General features: G+C 38.9%; 1 protein-coding gene across 1 annotated transcript in view; it reads right to left on the minus strand.

Annotated features, from left to right (window-relative positions):
* The window catches only part of LOC143857095 (ABC transporter G family member 28-like), a 113979-nt gene that overhangs the window by 32334 nt on the left and 55386 nt on the right, over positions 1–26259 (minus strand). The window contains exons 9-11 of the mRNA XM_077367368.1: positions 13657–13953; positions 7968–8468; positions 6402–6550 (exon numbers count right to left, since the gene is read on the minus strand). Coding sequence (XP_077223483.1) covers positions 6402–6550; positions 7968–8468; positions 13657–13953 — 947 coding nt within the window. The remainder of the gene's footprint in view (positions 1–6401; positions 6551–7967; positions 8469–13656; positions 13954–26259) is intronic.

Raw genomic sequence — 26259 nt, forward strand, 5'->3', positions numbered from 1 at the left:
TCCAAGAAAAAACAATAATGCACACTAATTAGCCAAGTCAGCATAAGTATCTCAAAGATAGTCTTACGAATCAATTCCATGATCTATGATTATATATTACATATCAAAGTGCAATTAAACAGTCCCCAAAATCCAGTTTTCCGTGCCATTACATAGCATGTTGAGACAATGGTTCTAAATTTCCACCGAAACCGACACAAAGCGACAAAAGTGTTTCTATATTCATCCACACAGAAGTGCATATCGAAACCGAAACATATACTGAAACCTAAACCGTAAGTGTATTAGTGGTATACGATATTAGTATATGTTATATGATTAATATTTATATGAATTACATGCGGAATGTTGCATGTTCTGAATAATCATACATGCGCGATAGTGCATCAGTAGGTGTTTGATGTTGTTAAACTATTAATTTTTTTGAAAAGTGACATATTTCATTGAAGTTAGAGAAGCAAGAGGGACGAGTAATCCCCCTGCAGTACAAGATATCAGTGAGCACTGGAATGGGCATACCAAACTAGAGTGAAGCCTTAAAGTAACAAAAACCAGTCATGCATCTTTTCCTTCCTTCGACTTTCTGTTAGCTTGCACCATTTCTTTGCAAAATTCCCCACAATCCTTCCCGCATCTTCGTGAGTCCCTTCAGGACACCCTAATAGACTATAACCAGCTCTATTATGCTGAGCACTTCTCCAACTTATCCATGATGTGCTTAAATGAAAAATCTGGCATATCAATGAGAAGATGCTCCGGCAACCGATTCAAGAAAACAAGATTTTTTCTGCTGGCGATCCTCTCTTCCACCAAACGGATGCCTACAATCCTGTTGGCCTCCCAATTCAGCCGCCTCGCAGCCCTTTCCTCGCTTAGCATCAGTTGGAAGAAAGGATGATCGTACAAGGGCGAATGGGTGTCCTTGACGGATTCCGTCCCATAGAGCCTAAGCATGGTGAAAGGTCGATCTACAGCCTCTGGGATAAATAAATCCCACTGCTTAAGGAGAAGATCCCCCGATAACTCTTTATGGGTCGGATCGTTAATAAAGGCCTTCTCTTCATCAAAAATCATCGTCCTCATTCTCATGAGAATGTTTTCTAGTACCATAATCTCCATGAGATACCTCCTATTCCTACCTCCAGAGGACAAAGAAGATTCGTTATCCATACCTGTTGGTTGAAGATCAAATTACCCACCAATCTAGTGACTCCAACTACTTTCTTATACTAATCTTACTGTTCTTCAATCTCGATACCCCAGATGCCCTAAAGACCCAGACCCCAAGTGTTATAAATCGCGCCCCTTTATAATTATGACAACTACTACGGGAGGAGAGAAGTGTCCACAGGACAAGAAGACACGTCGCTCTATTTCCAATTATTAAAAAAGGAAGCTTGTACTCCACGAAAGCACCTTAAGGCCTCGCATTACCAAGAAAACACTAAGGCGTGGGCCCCCGAACAAAACCGCCAAACTCAAAAAGTGACACGTGGCAGAGGCTGAAAGTGAATTATGCAAAAGCGAATCCAATGCTGGGACGATTGGAAGCTAATTTGATAGGCTTTAAGAGCCTATTTGTATTGAGCCCCCTTAAAGCACCCACAGACTTCGCCAAATAGGTTGAACAAGGTTTTGATCCTGCCAACTTCGCCTTGAGATTAGGGGTGGTCTCACCAGAGGCGAAGTTCCTTGTTTTAACTTGATGGGCACCTCTTTTGCTCAACTTGGTAGATAGGTCCCGCCACGATACTTTCCGCCTAGGGGCAGGAAGGTCAACTGACCCGGATCCTACTAATGAAAGGCTGGAAAGACTCACTTAGAGGTAAGGCAGACCCAAAAACAAATTCAGATCCGACCTTGGGCAACGTGCCCAGGACCGATTCATAATTTGAATTCAAAATAGGGGACGAGCGATCACCGGAGAGCTTCAGATGAGCTTCTGTCGACGGCAATGACGGAAAATCCAAACTTACAGAGCCCGAAGGGAATTTAGTCGGAAAAGAGCCGTCTGTTTTGTCCTGAATTTCAATCCCAATGGAATAGACATGATCAAGAACCTTAATTTTAACGGATGACCGGGGGCTAAAATTTTGGCCGAAACAAGGCTCATACACTGTTGGTGCCTACCTTCCATCTTTATTTCCAGGACATTACCAAAAAGATTTCCTAAGGCCTCCGCTGTAGATACAGTCCAAACGTGTAAAGGGATACCAAAAAAATTAACCCACAAAGGTTCCTCACCATGAATAAATTCCTTATTCCATGGTGACAGGGAGCTCAAATGATATTCCCCAGAGCTTCCAGGCCTTTGGAGAGGACCAGTGAGGCCTGTAGTTCTGATTCGAACATAAACAAGAATTCATCCTCCGCCAATGTACAAGGGCACTGTAAGGATGGAATTACCCAAAGCTTTTGTGCCCAAATCCAGATGTCCTCTAAGGGGCCTTTGTAGTCTTTCTTTTTCCTTCTCAAACACGCTTTAAGAGAATCCATCCAGATACCTACTTCCCTACCCGATATGGTTAAAATCGGGTAACCTCCAGTCTCTTGTGAAGTGATTGTACCAGAATCAGGCCAACAATTGCTCTCATCAAGATCCCCCTCCCATCGGGATAAGGGGCGAGTACGAGGTACCCAAGAGGAAGATGTCCTAAACTGGCGACACCATCGGCATTTATCCCTCCATTTGAAATTAGTGTACCTACAGGGAAAGCAGAGCCAATTTCCATGGGTAGAACCTACCTCTGATTTCAGTCTCCCTGTAGATGCGACTCCCCACTTAAACATCAAGGCCGATTTCCTTCTCTCTTGGTTACAAATTCGACATCTTTTTCGCCATCTGAAGTTTTGGTAACAACAAAAGGAAAACTGCCAGTCCTCCGACCATCTCTGAGCATCTCTGACCATCTTCCAATATTGGCTCCAGGAGTTTTTTCATGTAAGGGCGCATTTGGCTACCATCAATTTATGTTTTCCTCGAATATTAGCTTACCCAATGGTGAGGGAGCGTGGGAGAGGGATTGTTAAACTATTATGAATGGTTGTCTTGCTTATGTGATTGTTTCTAAGTGTGTATTTGAGCTTATTCTAGCATTTCATGAAGTTTCATCTTAAAAGTCTATCATTTGTATACATTTCCATACGTCTCCATGATTTTACATGATTTTCACCGAAATTTTCAGCTGAAATCGAAACGTTTCCATTTCCTCGGCGGCTGAAACCGAAATCAAATTTTAAAACCTTGATTGAGGCTAATCATTTTATATATAAGAAAGTGGAAAATGGGGAGATAACTCCCAAGTGGATATGCATTCAATATCAAATTGATGATATTTATAGAGTTGTTGAAGATAAGAATGAATATTTCAATGAGAAGTTATGTTTCATGAAACACATTAGCTTGAGAAGAAGTATCAGGATATTTCTGTATGTTCCATTTCTTATGTCACACTGGCAATTTTCTCATTTGGTAATGTACTTTGTTACATAGGACAATTGTCCTATATTTTTGGCTAATGAAAATACACGACCCTTTCCTCTCCACCCAAGCCACATAATCTGTACAGGATATTGACAGGATATATACATCAACCTTCCTAATTTTCATACAGTATAATTTAGTGTGAAACAACGAATTACTCCAAATCTTAAGCTGTTGGAGAGGGTGTTAATTAATCTTTTATACTTTAACACTCCCCCTCACATGTGGCCCCTCTTTTTAGGGTAGGCCTACATGTGGCAAATGTGGCCCCACTTTTGGGTTGGCCGTTACAAGTGGATTTTTAATATCAAGGAGTTTTGAACCCAAGACCTTTGCTCTGATACCATGTGAAACAACCAATTACTGCAAGAGCTTAAGCCATTGGAGATGGTGTTATTTAATCTTTTATACTATAACATTTATAATTATATCTGCAACTCAGAGCAAACACAAATTATTTTGTCATTTCTAAAAGTTGAACTAAGTTTGACATAACAAAAACTTATAAAAGCATGGAATATGGCAGTTCATAAAAAATTATGAGCATATCAGAATATGGCTACAGCTTCAAAACGCAACTTAAAGTTTTTTTTTTTTTGAAATGTTAAAAGGAACTTAAAGTTGACAAATATATAGTTAGACGTGGAGCTGCGGAATGCGAGAAATGAAAAAGGCGGAGGATTGGCAATGCCCCTATTGTCTGTACTACAACTTCGGCTGGCGGGATAAATGTAGAAGATGCTTTCGATCCCTTCACCTTGTTTGCCTCTGGACGGTGGGAGAAGGCCTACAGGGAGTTCTAAGCCAAATCAAGGTAACAGATCTGTTGTATGGTTCTGCTCTCCCTGTCAATATCTTAATTTCATATGGCGGAATGAATATCGCTGGTGTCATCAGGCCAGAATCCCCTCGAAGTGGGTTCCTCATGCTAGCTCACCTTCTAGGGTAGAATCCAATGGTGGTGAGGAAGATTGTTGGCCCGATTCAGGCAAAATTTATCACCACAGAAGTTCAGGGAGTCCATTTTTATCTGTCTCGGGCAAGGAAGTGGACACACGAATGGGTTTACTAAGAGCTTGCCTAATAGGGAAAAAGAAAAATCATAATGGGACCTTGCAGGAGCTTTGGGAATGGGCACAAAAGTCTTGGGATATCTCATCTTTACATTGCCCTTCTATATTGGCGAAGAATGAAATTCTCTTTATGTTTGAAACAGAATCACAAGCATCACAGATCCTTGCTAAGGGATTTGCAGCTTTGGGTAATCATTTGCTCTCCCTCTCACCATGGAAAAGGAAGTTTATTCAAGGTGAGGAAGCTCACTGGGTTCACTTTTATGGCATCCCTTTACACACTTGGGCTGTTTCAACGGTGGAGGCTATAAGGGGTCTCTTTGGTAAGGTTGTAGAAACCAAGATGGAAGGCAATCACCAAAACTACATGAGTTATGTCTTGGCCAAAATTCTAGCCCCACGTTGGCACCTCCCTAGATCCTGTTTTAAAATAAAAGTTCTTGACCAGACCTATACTATTGGGGTTGAACTCCCAGGGGAAGAAATGTCTCATATTCCCATATCCTCCTTAGGCCTTCCAGGATCGGATTTTCGATCGCCGGCAAGTCAAAGGTGGTCTCCTGGTGAGCCTCTGGATCCCGTTTGGATTTCAAATTTCAAATCTAACCAATTGAATCTTCTGGTTTTGCCGCCCAAGGAAGTGCCAATGGCTTGCCTCGATGAAGGTGTGGTGGGTCCTGAAAGCGATCAATCAGGCTTACCGTTTGCAAGGCCCGAGACATCTAAGCCAAAATACCCTGCCCCTAGGCGGAAAGTTGCCTGCCTTGGTGCACCCGTTAAGATTATCAAGTCAATTGGCTTTCACCCAAAAACAAGGAAGAGTTTTGACTATCGAGCCCCTGGCGGATATTATGATGGTTCAAATCCCTTGGCTAGTGGGCCAAGATCTCAAGAAAATGTCCTTATGAATATATTGGAGAATATTTTAGTTACAAAATTAGGGTCAAAGAAGATAAACAACAAATTGGTGAACCTCCTAAAATTCTACTCCAAATCTGGTAGGATAGGCCCCATTTATGGTTAATTCAGTAGTTGACCCTTGGACGATTGTAATTTTTAGGTTTTTGGTTAAGAGTAGTGGGGTACTAAGGGTTTCAAATACTTGTCTCCAATGAAGTGCTGAGTATTGATATGGTTATGTTTGTTGTTTATAATTACTAGTAGAGTGAGGAAGGAAAAAGGGATGTTCAAAGGGGAAGTTAGGTGTTTTGTTATTTAGTTTGTGGGATCCATGAAGTTGGTTTTAGTTCTGTTGGTCGGTGTTAAGGTGATACTTTAGAATGGTGGATTGGAGAGATAGCAGGAGTAATTGTCCCATATATCAGATTCCAGGTGCGCCGAGGAAAGTATTAGATCCTCAATAGCTTGAGAGACCATGGTCTTTCGCTTGTCGAGGCAATGCTGCCTAGAAGTTCTTCTACGTTGCTGTTAGTAAAGGAATGTGGTGGTGTCGCTGCTAAAAAAGTGTTGGGGTTTTTTTGGAGGCTATTTGAGGAAGATGATGGATGTAGGTTGGAATGATTGTAGTGCAGGGCAGTTGGCTGGGCATGGTCGGGGAATGTTTAGTTTTTTTTGACTCGCCCATGGCGTGGTTCAGGAAGAAAGGGCCCATATTTGTGTTGTTTTTGTTCAGTCTTTCTGGCTCAGGGTATGCCGGCAAGCTTTATTTGATACTATGTAATGCCAGGTGGGACTCCTGGTCCCTAATGTAATTTTCATAGTATTAATAAAAATATGTCAATTTTCAAAAAAAAAAAAAAAAATATATATATATATATATATATATATATATATATATATATATATATATATATATATATATTAATGTAAGTTTTTGAACTTACATACTGCAATTACGGTATAGGTGTAACCAAGCGCCCCAAACGTTTCATCACTCACTTTAGCAAGTGTTCCTAAGCAGGCTCCAGCAAGCAACAAGATCAGAAAATCCACTGCTTGTATTCTGGCTTCTCGTAGGCGCTGCTTGCCGACTCTGGGATAAAAAAAATTAAAGTGTTAGAAATCTGTAGCTCAACAATTCATGAAACTTTAGCCAAAATATATTTTGAACTGAGAACCAACCACTCCATGCCCAAAAAAAAAATCCACCAACTCTCCCACCCACCCACCCACACCACCACCACAACCACCCAACCCCCAACCATGGTTTTAAATTTCGGCCGAAATCCGAAATTTTGGATTTCGGTTTGGGATTGAAACCGAAATTTCACGAAATCCAAAATTTCGGATTTCCCAAATTTCGGCCGAAATTTCAAGAAATTGAATTTTTTTAAAATATAGTATTAATCCAAAATTTCAGAAATTTTGTAAATTATAAAATAATACTTTTTTTATTACTCGTTTTCGGCCAAAATTTCAAGAAATTAATATTTTTTTTAAATATAGTATTAATTCGAAATTTCGGTTTCGGTCAAGGCCGGAACCGAAACTACAAACGAAATTTAAATACATGACCCCAACACACGCAATTTTAGTTCAACTTTGCAGAACAATCAAACTACTCTACCCAGTAAATTTCCTACAAAGCATGGTGAAAGGAATGAAAATTTTGTTCTAAAAAATACAAATATTCCACTATAGAATCAATTGTGTGAGACTATAAGGAAACGCATGCCCCTTCCTAGCTTTAAGACCATGTGCAATTGAAGTAAAGAAAGCCCCACATCAGAATACCAATCAAATCCAATTGCCATTACAACAATCCAGCAAACCTTAGGAAAGATGTTTTGGTCACTGAAAGGTATATAACCGGGAGAGCTCTCCAGTGCAATACTAGACGGGGAACACCGATGCATGGGTTGAGAATAGGTGGCGCAGCCCATGACTAGCGACAAGGGTATGGTTTTAAATTTCAGCCGAAACGTTTCGTTTTGGACGGAATATTTCGGTTTCATTGGAAAACGAAACGAAATCCACACTGAATCGGAAATTCGGAAATTTCGGGTGAAACGTTTCGGTTAAGTACAAAGTTTCACCCGAAATTTTGGAAATTTTAGTAAAACGTTTCGGAAATTTCGGTGAAATTTTTACAAGATTTCGTCCGAAATTTCGTACCGAAACTGAAACGTGGTTTCACTGATGACTGAAACCGAAACCGAAACTGAGATTTAAAACCTTGGCGACAAGACTAGTAGTTACCAGAAAGGATAGTCGAGCTTAAGAGTGCTTTTTCCCAGTCACAGTGACTCTTCCAAAAAGAGGTCTTCGTCCTATCAGTCTATGCAGTTTTTCATATCAAATTCTTTCCAAAATCATGACAGACCGCTTGGCTCCTATCCTGATAAATAAGTTTCTACATTTTCCAATGGTTCTGACAAATAATTAAATATGAAAAAAAATATAAAGATTGCTTATATGTATGTGTAAGAGAATAAAGTTGTGAAAGTTACCTCCCAAGAAAGTATCTGTATTGCCGGGATACACTAGGAGTTTTTCGGTCGGATAAGTCCTTGGATACTAAGAAATTATGCTGTATTTTGTCCCGTTTGAGCTCAACGGTACACTTGACATCCTGCCATAATTCTCCAGCAAACGATTGTTCCGTTGATCCGACATTAACAGGATTTGTTTCATTATTCAAATTTGCACCTTTTATATTTGTATCAATGCCAGCAGCATTATTTTGCATGTCTGGTGGTATTTCGTACTTATTATGGAGCATCCATCTGATGGGCAGTTGTTTATAACTCACGCTTGAGCTTGTGCTTGTGCTTGGCTTTACTATACCCTCCAAAATGTCTATGTAGTGGTCTGGAGGAGTAACACGGTCAGGGACATTAATCCCAAGATTTGCAAAGTACTCTTCAACTTTCTTCACCGATCCATGATACACAGTAAGTCCACCTTTGGCTAGGAGTATCAAGTCATCAAACATCTTGAATAACGCATAGCTGAACCAGAAAATTACCCTTTTACAATTTGTTTAATGAAAAGAATATAAAGTCAATGTACATGCAATCTATTTTAGGCAATGTAAGAAAAATGAATTCTATGAGGAAGAGAGTCTTTTGTGATAGCCAGTAAACATGGTGTTGTGTGGGGTGGATGGTTGACTAGGGAGCACTCTAGCATGCTGGACTCCGATGAATGGAGAGATATCTATAACATTTCATAAGACTTTAGAGAGGGCATCATATTCAGATTTGGTAAAGGGCAAATTCTGTCATGATCTATGGTGCAACGATCGTCATGTTAAGGACTTGTCCAAGCTCCCCTTCAAGTTATTGTTGATGCTAAAAGTACAAAAGAATAAATAACGCCTTCTCCAACAGCTTAAGCTTTGGGAGTAATTGGTTGTTTCACATGGTATCAGAGTAAAAGGTCATGAGTTCAAACCTCCCTGATATAAAAAAATCCACATGCAATGCGCAACACAAAAGTGGGGCCACGTGTGCCATGTGTAGGCCAACCCAAAGAAAGAGGGGCCGCACGTGAGGGGGAGTGTTAATGTATACAAGAATAAATACACCTTCTCCAACAGCTTAAGCTTTTGGAGTAACTGGTTGTTTCACAGTTGATAGAAGGGCTAGGGTGATATGCTTAAATGTTAGACGCTAAGTTGCATCAATACTGGTAGAGTGCCGGAATTCGGCACGGATATCAAGTGTCGAATTCAGCAAACCTCAAAAAGAAAGATTATTGGGTTCGCCAAAATATTTCAATTAATTTTCAAATTTTAATTTTTTACATGATAGTATGGTTATAATCTAACTACTATATATAAAGGCAAAAAATGATGGGTTATTTTCTTCCATCCTTTGCTTTTATTTCCGCTTGTGTCCTACTGCCATAATTCCAATTGTATCCCACATCTCAGGGCATTTTTGTCATTTGCATTTGCAATCTAATCTAATCATATAATAATTATATATATATATATATATATATATATATAACTGTGCCACGTGGCACCCCATGCATCCCGTTTTAAACGTTTTGAGTTCCAAAAGTTGGAATTTAAAAAGTCATTTTCTAAAGTTGGAATTTAATCGTGTCTCTCAATGACTTACCGAAGGAGGAATCTTTTCCAAACATATCCCATATCTCTCTCTCATGAATATACATTTATCATTTAAATGCATTTATCTGCTTTACATCTGTAATTATAGAGATTACAAAAGGATTTATTATCTTTCCTAAATAATTGCTATCTTTATTAAATCTTTTCATAATCTTCTGCGCGAATATCTCTCCTCTTTCCAAATACACGTTCATTGGTATTAAATGATACTAACTGATTCGTGTTGATGGGTATTTCCAAAACCGCATAATGTTTGCTGAATGTTTCGTATTCTAAAGTTGCCTTCCAATGTAACGTTTCCAATTCCAAAGGAATACCCATTTTTATTGCCCCAATTAAGAAATGAAGTTACAGGCCACAGCCTTCATCTCCATCAAAGACGGCACTTCTTCCTGGCAACGGCGTATTTCTCACTCGGTGTCAAGAGGGTAAAGGCCTGGCAACAAAGAGGACTACTTTTATGATTTCTTTGCTGGCCGTTATTAAATATGAGGTATCTACCGTATATCTCTGGGCATCAGGCTTCCTTTTAAGTTCTGGGCATCAGGTTTTCAAGAAATCAGATTTTCCGTTGGACTGATTTTTTAATGCGAAATACGAACTGGGCATTTATTTATTTTTCCTCATTTTGGTATTTTTTCATTGATATTGCCGGTTTCAAGAGGTTATGATAATCAGTCTTCCATGTCTGCTCATGTAAAACCCTCTCCTCCCGCCTCGTATTAACGGTGTTTTTTCTTCTCTTTTTCTTCCGCAGAGGGGAAGGCCGATTAGTCTCTCCAAACTGTATTGAAATTATATGTTTTTTCGAGTTACAGGGGTAAGAGCACCAAGTTGAAACTGGGGTTGTTTTTCTTTTCTTATATAGGTTGGAGTCGGTTATTGGATTTTTGATGTTTTGAATTTAGCGTGCTCCAAATGAAAACTAATTGAAGACATGATCAAAGGGTTGTCCTTTCCCTGCACCTCAATTATAACTTTAAAGTAGTGGATCACCAAGGCCTAAAGCATGTAAATTCTCATGTTTATTTCCTACCATCCATGAAAAATTTTATGGACAACATAATTTCTTCATTTTTTCCTTTTTCCTAGACAAGGTTTCTGGCTACATTAAGATTTTTCCTAAGCCATGTTTCTGAAAGCGAGCCATATAGCTGACTGCTTTCTATGTCATTACCTCTAATACTTTCATCTTTTTTTCTTTTTACCAGTGTCGCTTCACAGATGGCACAACGAAAGGTGTTCAATCACAATGAATTCAGTTATGTGCTTGATGTTTGCTCTTATTTGGGCGCGGCCTTAAGATCTTTTTCAAGTTAAACATGAAAAGTAGCCTATTTTCAGAACATGAAAAATCTATTCGTCAATTTCGTCAATCAGTTTGACACTCACAATCAGTTGTCATAACTCATAATCTCAAACGAACAGGGCCTAAGTGATTGGATTGTGACTAGAACTTACCTAGGTTCATCTAGCGTAAGATTTCAATTTCACTAACAAACAATATGAAAAATAACATTTTCTGTTTTAATTTTTTTATTTCATTTCATGGCATCTATTTTCTTCTTTTTTCTATCATAATTTCTTAGTCACACATGCATTACGCACGTGCATTTTTACTAGTATATCAAAAACATAAACAGGTTAGGTCAATATATTCGAATAATGTATAAGCTACATGAGAAGCTTAGAGAAATGTTCATTTGTTGAGATACGGACCCTTACCAAAAAGAGAACATGTAAGAAAAGGGAGAATCTTCATGAACTGGCTTCCACCAATCAAAGTTTCACGGCATTGAGATGGTGGTAAAGTGAGAACGCATAAAGAGCATATATACATATAGAAACACACACACAGATATATATATATATATATATATATATATATATATATATATATATATATATATATATATATATATATATATATATATATATATATAAAGAGAGAGAGAGAGAGAGAGAGAGAGAGAGAGAGAAAACGGTTCCTACACACATGTGTAGATAAGTTATCTACACACTAGCTTAAAATACAGTGGGGGCCCACATTGTTTGGGTGATCCAAACCATTCATTTTTAAGGCCCTCACATAGATAGGGTGTCCACAAAAAATCAGATCCATAGGATCATCCTAACCATTCGAAATGTGGAGGCAAAAGATGGACTAATTTGTGAAGGTTTACAGACATCCATTTTACATCCACAAATCGTAGGGTTGGGATGATCCTATGGATCTGATTTTTTGTAGACACCCTATCTATGTGAGGGCCTTTAAAATGGATGGCTTGGATCACCCAAACAATGTGGGCCCCCACTGTGTTTTAAGCTAGTGTGTAGAGAACTCTCTACACATGTGTAGGAACCGTTTTCTCATATATATATTAGTTTTTGGTAATAGAATAATAAATGAGCAATTTTTTTGGAACAATAAGACACTTCCAATCGCTCTCATAACAAAACTAAGGGAAACCGCATCACTAGGATTATTGAAGAAACAAGCTTTGGAAGTCCAGCTTCATCTCCAAAATAGTGATCCGCAGGTCACCACGGTTCATAATGTCAACCAAAACCGACACAAAAAGAGCAACATGTTTCCATTTCCATCCCCACCGAAACAAAATATTTCAGTCAACATGCAAAAATTTCTGCACCATTTCAATCATGTCGCCCGAAGCGCTATCACTGTAGTATTTAAATTAAATAACTCCAATAAGCATATCAAGTTTTAAATCAAAATACAACAACTAATTGTTGATTTAATGCATTTGCACATGTACTTGTGCATGAATTTTTTTTATTTTTATGGATTAATAGTTTTGAAATGGGCAATGATATTTTCACCCCCCCCCCCCCCGCCCCAAGGATGATGCGCCCCCCTTTTAACATGATTTGACATAAAAAAGAATTAAGTCTGCCCACAATTCACGTTAAAAGGGGGGCGCATCATCATACATGGGGTTTAAAAAATCATTCTCCCTTTTGAAAATAGGGAAAAGTAAAGAATCAAAACAAAAATGGAAAGAAATGGAGAAAAGTACATTTATTTTAAAAAAAATTAATCACACATACTAGATGAAATTTCGCGACTGACAGAGTCAACTTTTGCTTTCCCTTCAAAAATTAATTATTTTCTTTAATTTATTAGGAAATCCTTTAAAAATAGGGAAAGAACATTTTTTTTTAAAAAAAACCTTATAATATATGCATGTCAGCTTCTAAAATTTTGTGTGAGTTATTCTTGCCTGATCTTCAAATTAACAGAGTCGGATTTTTTCTCTTCGAAATTTTTTTTTTATTTGTCTATTAGAAATTTCTTTAGATTTCGAGTATTTTCATTCATATATTGTACTTTCTTTATGATATAATTAATGGACCGACATTTTACCTACATCTTGTGTTTATTTGAAGTACATGCGTATGTCATATATATTTTCAGTTTAGAATGGATCTTACTATTCTAGACATGTGTGACAACGCATGTCATTAAGTGATTGATCCATGGTTTTAAATTTTCACCGAAATCCGAAATTTCGGCCGAAATTTGGTTTATCCCATTAAGGGATTTCACCCAAAAATCTCGATTTTTGATAATTATTTAATATTATCCAGAAACTTCGGGCGAAATTATCAAAAATTTGGCTTCTGTACGCTATAAAATAGCCGTTAATTTGATTTCATTGGATTTCGGACGAAATTTTGAAATTTCGGTGAAGACCGAAATGCATTCCGAAACCGAAACGTGAAACCATGGATTGATCTTGATAAATCATTGGCTGATTCTTGTGAGTTTTGGAAAATCTTCGAAAGTTCGGAACTCTAATGTCCACAGCTATTGCAAAGCAGATTTTCACATTCTTGAAATCTATGAGATTTAGGCTGGAAAATTAATGTCATTTGTGCATTCACTTGTAGATAGAAGGGGAATATTTTACTAGATTTGCCCTCCAGGCAGTTTCTCATCTCTTGTTTCAAATGATTTCAAAAATATAAGACGTAACAAAAAAAGAAAAACAAAACATACTAATTAAAAGTCATTCTAAATGAATTTAACAATTTACCTAGGTTGGTGAACCACCATGCAGATGTTTACAGCTTCAAGAGCCTCACGACGAAGAGCTCTAATAAGCAATTGAGAAGAAGAACTGTCAAGACCAGATGTAGGTTCATCTAGAATCAAGAGTGAAGGTTCCATTACCATCTCCAACCCGACATTTACTCTTTTCCTTTGCCCTCCTGAGATTCCCCGCTTCTCCACCGTTCCAACCAAGGAATCTCGTACTGCTTGTAGTCCCAAAGACTCGATAACTCTTTCAACAACTAGAACCTTTTCCGGTTTGGGCATATCAGCGGAAAGTCTTCAATAATAATAAAAAAAACAAATGGAAAAGGCAAAAAAATAACAATTAGCATGAAAAAAATACCTTCTGACAACTCCAAAGTATACAGGAAAGCACAATGCCAAAGGAAAAAGATGAAAAAGACAGTCTCTTCGGAAGGCAAGCACATAAAACGAAAAGCTACAATTTTAACAATAAATTGATTATTTCAAGAACCGCCTCAGTATGTCAAACAACATTTGGAAAGTCATATTAAATTTAGAAAGCTAAGAACTATGATTTTGATGTCGCTGATTTATATGATGTCAATTTACAGAGTAAAACAATTAAATAACATGAGATGGGATGTTGAGACTATAAATGAGTATGTAAAATTATTTCAGAAATTTGAAGTGAAAACAGATATACTAGATGAGACGAATAGTCAAGGAAAAGTTTAGAACAGAGCTACAAGATGACAAAGTCCCATCATTTCTAAATGAACAGCTAGCAGTCCCTCCAATTAGCAATTCACATGTATAATGTAATAATTAGATCATGAGAATAATAAACCAACTAGCAATAGCCACAAACGATCAACTTGAAAGTAATAAGATATTTCCAGTGCTAAGTGGCAAAAAATGAATACATTGACCTTTTTTTAATAAATGCTCAGAAGCCCAATGGTGGGTGAGCAGACTTAGTTTAGATAGGTTTCAAACATCAAACCGAACTCCAAAACTTATAAATAATAGAGCTTTTATTCTTAGTTATTGTTAGTTTCCTACATGGTGTGATGGTGAGGGAAAGAGACGATGAAAGAGGATGAGAAAAGAGGGAAGGAAGAAGAGAATGGCATGAAAGAGAGAAGAGAGATGTCGTATCCTCTCTCCCCACATTATATATAATGTAATATATAATACCAATAGACCAAAATGCCCTTATGGCGTGAATACGACCAACAATCCCCCTCAAGCTGGAATGTATGAACCAAGCTTGTTACAAGCATCTTTTAACCTAGCACGCCCTAATGGTTTAGTGAACACATCCGCAAGCTGGTCTGTTGATCGAGTGAACATGGTGCATATTTCTCCTCCTGAATTCTCTAACGAATGAAATGGCAATCCACTTCAATGTGTTTGGTTCGCTCATGGAAGACGAGGTTGATGGCAATATGAATTGCAGATCTATTATCACAATACAATCGTGATGGTCCTGAAGGTGGAAAACCAATCTCTAATAGGAAAGAACGTAACCAAAGCAACTCTCCACTAGTATATGACACAGCTCTGTATTCTGCTTTCGCACTGGATTTAGATACAATATCCTGCTTTTTTACTTCTCCAAAACACCATATCACCTAACAAATGTACAGAAACAAGTTGTCAACCTCCTGTCTGCTGGAAACCCTGCCCAATCTGCATCAGTAAATCCCTCTACTCTCTCATGACCATTTTTACTAAAACATAAGCCTTTTCCTGGTGTGCCGTTCAAGTATTTGAAAATCTGAATCACTGCAGCCCAATGAGAGGTGGGAGGAGAACTCATAAACTGACTGACCACTCCTACAGCATATGAGATATCAGGGCGAGTGGCTGTCAAATAAATTAACTTCCCAACTAGTCTCTTGTATCCACATGGATCATCCAACAAGTCTCCTTGATCTGGAAGGAGTTTTACATTCGGATCCATAGGCATAGATGCTGGTTTTATCCCCATGAAACCCGTCTCCTCTAGAATATACAAAGTATACTTCCTCTATGACAAAGAAAGACCATCACGAGAGAGTGCGACATCAATGCCAAGGAAATATCTGAGAAGGCTCAAGTCTTTTGTTGAGAATTTTCCCTTGAGGAAAGTCTTCAATCTATGTATTCCACCTTTATCATTCTAGTAATCACAATATCATCCACGTAAACAATCAAGAATATATAAGCAGCACTGGACTGGTAGCTGAAAACAGAATGATCAACAACACACTGGTTCATACCAAAGCGCAGGACTACATCACTGACTTGTTCGAACCATGCCCTCGGAGATACAGCAAAAACATAGAAGGAAGAAAGTAGGATAACCTAACAATGTCCCGGAACCAACGATGAAGGAAAACTGGGAAAGAAACAAGTTTAGAACATGCAGAAAAGATGGTTTAAGGACTAATTTGAGAAGAACTTGAGAGTAAGAGGATTATTGTACCACAAAAAGGAAGGGAATCGTGTTGGACAAATCGTCTAGAGTGAAGGTTAAGAGAAAACTCACATTTGAAGCTATTAGGGTTAGGGTTTAGGGGAGAATCAAATGAGGGTTTGGGGTTGGGAATGAGATTAATGAAAGGGAGGGGCAGCTAGGGTTTGTGAAAGAAAGGTTTTGGGTTTTGGGTATTGCGCACAATTATTTTGAGTTTTTGAAATATGCGTACAAGATTTTTAGGGTTTTGGGTATTCTGGGTTTTTTTTTTAAATATGTGCACAAGTATTTTGGGGATTTGAGTATTTGTATGCGAAATCAAAAACTTTGGGATTTGGGTTCTGCCAAATATCTTGGTATTTTGGGAATTGATTTAGGTCACTTCCAGTGGTGATGATTATGGTTTAGGTTTGGAGATTTGGATTTTGGATGCGTCCTGTTAGGGTTAGGGTTGATGAAGATGTGGTTTTGGGTTATGCGCAGGAATTGATTTAGGTCACTTCCAATGGTGATGGTTATGGTTTGGATTTGAAGATTTGGATTTTAGGTTTTGGATGCGATGGTTGGAGTTATGGTTGATGAAGATATAGTAATTGTATCTTTGCCTTCACAGAGGAAACTCTTGATCTTCAACCCGGAGCTCTAATACCATGTTAGTTTTCTACATGGTGTGATGGTGAGTGAAAGTGAGGATGAAAGAGGATGAGAGGAGAGGAAGGAAGAAGAGAATGGCGTGAAAGAGAGAAGAGAGAAGCCGTATCCTCTCTCCCTATGTTATATATGTATATATATATATATATATATATATATATATATATATATATATATATATATTGCAAATAGACCAAAATGCCCTTACGGCGTGAATACGACCAATAGTTATGAATACAGTTTTGTTGGGCATTTCATTTTGGTCAATGGGATGAGACATTTCAGTGTTTCATCTGTTTCGACGTTTTGTTTCGAAAGACACGACAACCAAATATGTTTTGAACAGTTAAAATTAATAAATAAAAAATATTTACCAAATATAAGAAATTATTATATCAACCAAATTTAACAAATGGTGTTTCAAAAGGAAATACAGGCATATCTGGTGATGGAGGCTATGAAGCACGGGTGCGGGGTGCGGGTGCGACACGACACGGGTACATGATTTTCCAAAAAACTTGGGTGCGGGTGCGTTCAGGTGCGTTGAATATAATAATATTTTTTATTAAAAAAAAAATTTCAAAATAGGAAAGCAATCAAATAACAATAACATCACCATTCACCAAAATGGAAAATTCTAATATTACTCTTCATTTCATACGTGATTAAGTTCATCATTAAAGCACCAAAATAACATAAAGCACCAAAATAACATAAAGCATCAATGCATCATCAATCCTAGAAGTCAGTCGCTTCATCTCCAATATCGACAACATCGTCCTCTACGTCATCGGTAAAAACAATGGACTCCAACTCCGGCTCATCCAAAGAAAGACTAGCAACTTCAAGTACCCCTACATCCTCGAAGGAATCAAATGTATCTCCACCTATGTCCCACATCTTTGTCTCTCCTTGCTTATATTGTGGAGTTTGTCTTGAGAGAAGCCGAAGATTGCTATGAACGAAAACCAAATCTTCAGCTCGTTGGAGAGTTATCTTGTTCCTCTTGAGAGAATGCAGAAAAGAGTAAGTGCTGCAATTCCTCTCGGCACAAGATGACGATGAAGGTTGCATAAGGATCTTCAAAGCTATGCTTTAAAGCATAGGGGCACATGTATCATGGATGGCCGACCACTCATGAGGCTTGATGGTGAACCGTTCATTGATGGAATCAACATCATTGAATAATCCGGACTTCATGGAGAATTGCGCGAACTCCACATTAGCTCTTGTGCGGTCCGAGGAATTGGTGAAGTACCTCTTGAAGCACTTCATCCTCTCGGTATAAATTTCTGCATCCTTATGTGGAGGCACCCGACTTGAATCTTCAATAAGCCATTGCTCACTATAATACCTTTAAGAAAGAAAAAACTAATTTAGCTTCAAATTTCAAGTCAAAAGTTAGAACTTAGAAATAAACATAAATAACTAATAATCCAAATAAATTTTAAGTCACCTAACCTTGGATTCAATGAATGAGCCAAGCAATGAAGTGGAGTGTTGCTCTTGTTCCAACGAGCAACAAGAATCTCGTGCACCACGTCAAAAAATTTGGACTCCTCTTCTTTCCTCTTTCCTTCCTTCCTATATATTGCCGCCCTTACTTTCTCTATCATGGTATCCCACAAATCATAAACCAAGTGAAGTCAAGAAGTATCCGTGTCACACTCTCTAAGCATGTCATAGATGGGGGATGTGAATGCGAGTATGTAGTCGATAGAATCCCACCATACGTCATCTAACACCTTCTCTTTTACAAACCTCGATTTTCCCATGTCATCCTCCCTATAACAAGTCCATTTGTCGCTAATAACCATTGCTTGAAGACCTTGCTTTAAAAGTTTTAATCTCTTAAGCATAACAATAACACTCGCAAATCGAGTCTCCGTCACGGCAAGCAACTTCAAAGTGTTGAACTCGTTGAATATGGCTAGTCTCATGGAATGATTCATTATGAAATTCTTAATGATGCTAGCATCTCCCGAAACATCCGTTATCCAACTACATTCGTCATATGTAATTTGATTTGCTTCCACATTCTTCGCCGCACATATGTTCTTCAAAGCAAGGTTGAGGGTGTGCACCACACATGGAGTCCAAAAGATAGAAGGAAATTGTGCCTCACTAAGTTGCCCGGCCGCCTTGCAATTTGCGGCGTTGTCGGTAATTACTTGGACAACATTTTCATGCCCAACTTCCATAATTACCTCCTTCAACAAGTTGGCAATGAAATGTTTGTCCTTTGTCTCCCTCGAACAATCTACCGCCTTGAGAAACATAGGCCTACCCTCGGTTACCGCCATAAAGTTAATGAGAGGCCGCCTTTGTGAGTCACTCCATCCATCGCTAACAATGCTCACCCCTTTATCCTTCCATGTCTCTCTAAGGGGTTGCAACAACCTATCAACATTTGCCCTCTCTTTTTGTAGTAGAGTCGTTCTTAGCAAGTTGTACCCCGGAGGCAAATAACCGGAAATTGGATTGTTGGCCGCATAAGAGTATGAACTCGCATAGTGTAGGTTCCTTGCTAGGTGAAATGGCAAGCCACTAGAGTAAAACATCCGAGCAATCTCGCCATGTAGGTGATCACGGGCCGCCATGTTAAATGCCTTTTCAATAGCACTCACACTTCCACTTGGACCACTTGTCTTCCTCCTCTTTAGATCAAAACTTGGAGGGACAAACATACTACTTGGGCAACTCAATGATCCACTACTTGATGATGGCGGCAATGGCACTCTCTTGGGAGCATTTTGCTTCATAGCCTCCTTGCATTCTTCCTCCAACCTTTGCATTCCGAGTAGGTCATTTGCTTTCACCTTAGGACACGCTCCGATTCCTTGTCCTGATACCTTCAACAAGTGCGCTCTAACCCTTGTGTAGGAGCTATTCCAACTCTTATGACAAAAATTACATTCCCATCTCACATTCTCTCCACCCTTAGGATATTTATCAAATCTAGTGGCATACCTCCATAAGGGCTTCGAGAGGTCTTCATCAGTAGAAGTAGAAGGTGGTGCATTTGTGGCTTGGGCGGGCGCTACTAGCCCCGGATGAAGACATTCTATTAAAAGAATAAACACAAATTTAGTACGCAAATAAGGTAATTGGACTCCCAATCGGTTGTCACAAGACTCATAATCTTATATCTTGATGGTCTAAAGTCTAAACCCTAAGCCCCTAATTGTGAGCCCAAATCAAGTTATTGGAATCAAAATTAAACATAATTTTGACTCATAAAATCAGTTTTGGGCTCCCAATCGATTGTCACAGTCTTAAATTAACATGGCCCTAAAGGGTAAAGGCTAAAGCCCTAACGACCTAACCCCTCTAATTGAGCCCAAAACGGATTTTGGGGGTCAAAATTAAACATAATTTTTTACTCCTAAAATCAGTTTTGGGCTCCCAATCGATTGTCACAATCTTAAATTAACATGGCCCTAAAGGGTAAGGGCTAAAGGCTAAAGCCCTAATGACCTAACCCCTCTAATTGAGCCCTAAAGGGCTCCCAATTGAATGTCACAATCTCAAATTAACATGGCCTGAAAGTTCACAATTGGAAATTTGGGATTTAGGGCTTTAGGCCCTAAAGCCCTAAATCCCAAATTCCCAATTGTGACCTCCAAACTGAAAATCAGTTTAGGGCTTCAAAATCACAATCCATTTTAAGATTATGCCAACCGATTGTGAGCTCCAAATTGATTTTTATGTGACTCACAATCGGTTAGGCTATATTTTAGGCAAATAACAAATAAAATAATGCAAATCACAAATAAAAATAAAGGAGAGAGAGAAAGAGAGTAGAGATTAAAAAAAAAAGAGAGACTGGAGAGAGATACAAAGAGAAAGAGAGAAGTAGAGAGAGAGAGAGTACCTTTAAGTAGGGTTAGGTTAGGGCTCCGACGGTGGCGGAGGCGGCGGTAGTAGTTGCAGGGAGAGAGAGGAGAAACCGAGAGGGAGAGGAGAAAATGAGAGAAGCCCGAGAGAGAGTGAGAGAGGAGAGTTGCAGGGAGAGAGAGAGAGAGAGAGAGAGATGCAGACGAGAGAGGGTGAGGCCGTGAGGGACGAGACAGAGAGGGTGAGGGAGAGAGTTGCGTGAGTGTGAGTGAGGGGGTTTGGGTTTTAAAACCCCTTTTATATAATTTAACCCCCCCCCCCCCAAATTGCTATTGGCAGCCTCTTTTTTTGTTCGTTTTTTTAAACACTTAAAAACGTGTCAAGTGCGTCGGGGTGCGCACCCCAACCGCACCCGACCGTAAAAATTAGAAAAAAAAAAGATTTTTTAATCGGGTGTGCACCCGACACGCACCCGAGCGCACCCGTGTCGGATACGCACCCGATACGGGTACGCGGGCCATTTTGAAGCACCCGTGCTTCAGAGGATGGAGGTATTCTTAGAGACCACATGGGAAATCTTGTCTTTGCCTTTTCTCTTTATTATGAGTACGGTACTAACCAGAAAGCAAAAGTAAAAGGCATATTAGATGGCATTAATTATCCTTCACAAAGATCTGATTTTTTGTATCAGATCCTTTCGAATGGAATTTCTTTGGACTAGGGACTTTCTTCATCTTCCTAAACTTTCTTCATCTTCACTTTGGGGAGCCGTCATCTTCATCATCTTTCTCCTGGAGGAGAAAAGTCTTCTCCTTTTAGGGACTCTCTTGGAAGAGATCCAAAAGGGCCCTTTAGAGAGTCTCTGAAAAGATATTCTAAAGGGGATTTTCTTCTTTCTCTCGAAGGAGAAAGATCTTCTTTCGCTTAGAGACACCGTCATCTTTATCTTTTGAGGGAAATCGCCGTCTTTATCATCTTTCTCCCGGAAGAGAAAGGTCTTCTCCCTTTAGGGAGTCTATGAGAAGAGATCCTAAACGCACCTTTAGAAAGTCTTTGGAAAGAGATTCTAAAAGGATTTTCTTCTTTCTCCCGAAGGAGAAATGTCTTCTTTCTTTTAGGGAAACCACCATCTTTATCTTTTGGGGGAAACCGTCGTCTTTATCATCTTTCTCCCGGAAGAGAAAGGTCTTCTCCGAATAGAAAGGTTTTCTCCCTTTAGGAAGTCTTTGTGAAAAGATCCTAAAGGTACCTTCAGAAAGTCTCTTGAAGAGATTCTAAAAGGATTTTCTTCATCCTTCTCATGAAAGAGAAAGGTCTTCTTCCCTGGATAAAATCTGCAAAAGAAAAAAAGAAATTGTTGGACTAAATCTTTTCTTACCTTTCTTTTTCTTCTGTTTTTCCTTTCGTGTAGCTTTTTCGCCCAGAATATCCGATCCCCTTTGTTGAAGGATCTTCCCTCTAATTATAGAATTCATCTTGAAGTGGTTAGGCAATTGCCACCTCACCCCTTATCTCTCAACTTCACGATCTCCACTTCCTCTTCTGTGGAGAATTACGTAACTCCCTCCTTTTTGAAAAGTGGGTCACTCATCTCTTCCTTTTGCGAGACTTATTTTGCTCCCTAAAATTTAGAGATTTCTTTTCCCTTAGTCCTGGGCTCTTTTTTTAACTTTTATGTTTATTCTTTTTACTTTAAGGAATAACATCATGCATAACCATTGTTTTTCCCTTTTTTCCTACTTTAGTAAGGGATTTTACTACTATGACCTTTTTAGTAAAATTTCAAGTCCAACATTGAGTTAGTACATTTTGATATCTGGGGCCAATGTCGGACTGCATCCTTGTTTGGTTTTAAGTATTTCATTGTATTTGTTGATGATTATTCAAGGATGACATGGCTATTTTTTATTAACAACCGTTTGGAAGTCTTTTCTGCATTTTGTATATTTTATTTTGTGATTTGTAATGAATGCCAATGTTCCGTTGAATTTCGACCGAAATTCGACCGAAACGAAAAGGTACCGAAATCGAAATTCCCTAAATTTACAAAATTTAGTTCGAAATTTCGGAAATTTCGGGAATTTGGTTGAAATTTATAATAAAATAACAATTTTTTATTAGTTAACGAATTTCGAACGAAATTAACGAAATTTCGCCCGAAATTTCAGTAATTTCAATCGTCCTAAAATTCTGGGATTTCATCCGCCAATACAAAATTTCGCCTGAAATTTTGGGATTTCGACTGAAATTTCGGTTTCGGATAACTTCGAAATTTTAGCCGAAACCGAAATTTAAAACCATGCTGATAATGCATTAATAATTTTTTGCATGTGATGGGTTTCGGATGTTCTTGGAGAGTCATGCATCTTTCATCAGTCCTTTTGTGCCAACACCTACCAGCAAAATGGTGTAGCAGAGAGGAAACTAAGATACATTCTCGATATGGCACGCATTCATGTTCCAGATGAGGGTACCTAAGCCTTATTGGGGTGATGTTGTCCTTAGTCCTCATTGCCAGCGTCTTGGCTAGTCGTCTTCCTTCCTCTATCTTAAATAATTGGACCCCTTTCTCTGTCTTACACCCATCTAAGAATTCATTTCCCCTACTCCCACACGTCTTTGGTTGTGTTTGCTTTGTTCATAATTTGTCCCACGGCTTAGACAAATTAGACCATCGTGTTGAAAAATGTGTGTTAATTGGTTGCTCACGTACCCAGAAGGGGTATAAGTGCTACAGTCCTCACTTGCAAACGCTCTATGTTTCTTCGGATGTTACTTTCTTTGAGACTACCCCTTCTCTGACTCTATGGACGATCCTCTACCTGACACTAGACTGCCTCTTCCTCGCTCATCTACTTCTATGGATCACTCACCTTCTCCACTGCAGGTTCACACTTGTGGCCCTCGGTGTTTTGTGCAAACTCAACATGACACAAGCCTCCCGCCCGACCATCCGACTTCCTAGTCTGACAGATCCACATCGTGCCCTTAGGTAATTGATGTTCCTTCCATTCCGGTTTATTCTCCAGTAGTATCTCACACTCGTTCATGTTTTGCAGCACATCTGATCTCTGAGATTGTTTCGGTCGGATTTCCACTGTCTATTATATATCTCTATTTGCATTGTATTCACTTGTTGTGCGTAGATCTATTGCAAATGGCTTAGCTCACCCAAATTGGCGTGCTTGCATGGATGCTGAGATGGTTGCATACATTCCAATGGTACTTTGTCGTTCGTCTCGCTTCCTCATGGTACTCAGATTGTTGGATATCGTTAGGTGTTGTCAGTTAAATATCTGCCATATGGGATGGTTGAACGTTTGAAAGCACAATTACACTGAAACATTTTCTTCGGTTGCGAAAATCATATCCATCCCGCGTGTTGATATATTTGGCTGTGAGAATGGGCTGGCCAATATCAGTTACATGCATGGTTTTAAATTTCAACCGAAATCCGAACTTTCGGTCCAAAATTTCAGATTTCGGACAGGACCGAAATTTAAAATCGAAACCAAAATATAAAAAAATTTGGCCGAAATTATATGATTTTAACCGAAATTTCCAATGAAACTGAAATTCCGACCGAAATTTTGTTTTCGGCCTCAGCCGAAAACGAAACCTAAATTTCAAACCTTTGTTATATGTGAAAAGTGTGTTTCCACAGAGTGAACTCAATGGGGATATGGAGCAACCTTCAGTGTATGTTGCTCAGCGAGAGATGAAGGTATTTGTATGTCGTCTACGTCAAGCTCTCTATGGACTTAAAAATATCTCCCAAAGCTGGGTTTCGGCGATTTAGCTAGGTGATTATGCGCTTTGGCATGAAGCAGTGTTCAGTTGACCACTCAGTTTTTGGCTCACAATTTGATCGTGGGTACATTTTCTTAATAGTCTACGTGGACGACATCATTTTCACTAGAGATAATAGGGAAGGTATACATAAACTAAAGGTCTTCCTTCATAATGAATTTTGCACCAAAGACCTTGGTCGCCTCAGATTCTTCTTTGGAATTGAGGCAGCCTATTCACGTGGTGGTCTGTCCTTGTCCCAGAGGAAATATATGGTGGATATATTAGAAGAGACAGGATCCATGGGGGTGAAACCGGTTGAGGTGCTAATGCAGTGCCAAAATGGCAGCCATGTCATGCATAGGTGATTTTGGTGGAGTTCCAAGGTTCATTCCCGCAATTATATTGTTGCCCGTTTTTTAACCTAATTTTTGGACTTCTAAATGGCAGAATCATGGAAAGTGGTAAACTAAAAAGTTGTAGGTCTTTTTGAGATCTTTCTAACAAGTATTTGTGCTCGACAATCGGACAAGTGATTAGAAAGTTATGGCAGTTTTAGTGGACTGTGTCTGTGGGTTCCCAAACTAGTCAAAGTAGTGAGTTCCAATGCAATGAATGTTAAGTTGTCCTTAAGTTAGCTTGTGGAGGAAGTTGGATGAATTTTCTTTGGTTATCTTTTATTTAAAAGATTAGAAACCATGCTGAGAAGGGATTTAGGATTTAGGATTTAGAATAACGTATGTAATTAATGGAATATCAATTGGGTTGAGCTTCGCTCCCATTTTCTCCATCATCTCTTTGATGTGTTCTTGTGTTCTTATTTCTCTTCTTCTTCCCTCTTAAGCATCCGCATCATCTAATATCAGAGCCAACGTTACTCTCTTGGGTTAGCTTCGATTCGATTTTCATGGCGGCAAAGAGGTAGAGGAAGGCGTGGCAACCAAATGATGAAAGATTTGAGAGATGAAAGAGATAATGAACTTCAAGCGCTTCGAAGACAAACTGAGCAACTTACCATGCGACTCGATTTCCAAGAGGCTCGTAGTGAGCATGGTGGGTCAAGCTGTGGAGGTTCTAGTGACGAGTCTGATGTGAATCCTTTCACCAATATTTGTGAGGAGGCTAGGTTGGGAAGGTTCTATCATGATTTTGACACTGTCAAGATTGATTTGACGGAGTTCCATGGTCGTCTACAACTCAAAAAGTTTCTTAAATGGTTTACTGCCATTGAAAAGTTCTTTGATTATAAGGAGACACCAGAAGGCCAACGTGTCAAACTTGTGGCTACAAAGCTTCGTGGCTACGCTTCAACATGGTGGAATAAAGTTCACAAGATGAGAATCCGCAAAGGAAAGCGTAAGATTTCTTCTTGGGAGAAAATGAAATCAAGGCTTAAGGAGAAATTTCTTCCACTGGATTTTTCTCAAATTATCTTTTCTTAATTCAACAACTTACGCCAACAATCCAAGAGTGCGTTGGACTACACTGAAGAATTCTACAAACTCATGGCTCATAATGATATTTAAGAGGGTGAAGATCAACGTGTGGCAAGGTATGTTGATGGTTTGAAGTTTTCTATTCGTGATGAGGTGGAAATGCACTGATCATTGAGTATCAATGATGCATATCAACTAGCCTTGAAGGTGGACGCTAAGCTTGCTCATCGTGGTGCTAAGAAGTATCTGGATGTTCATAGTCTCTATCCTTCTTTTAAAGGTGAATCTTCACATGGTGGAGGTACAGAGTCAAGGTCCGAATATTTCAACAAAAATTCTACAAAATCAGCCCCTACACATCAAGTTAGAAATCAGCCCAATCGTCCCAACAATCCAAATACTTGTTTCAAGTGTGGTCAAGTTGGCCATCATTATAAAGATTGTC

The sequence above is a fragment of the Tasmannia lanceolata genome, unplaced genomic scaffold, assembly GCF_043159265.1.
Source record: "Tasmannia lanceolata isolate RefF3 unplaced genomic scaffold, GAP_Taslan_0.1 ptg000024l, whole genome shotgun sequence".
In the NCBI taxonomy this organism is placed as follows: Eukaryota; Viridiplantae; Streptophyta; class Magnoliopsida; order Canellales; family Winteraceae; genus Tasmannia; species Tasmannia lanceolata.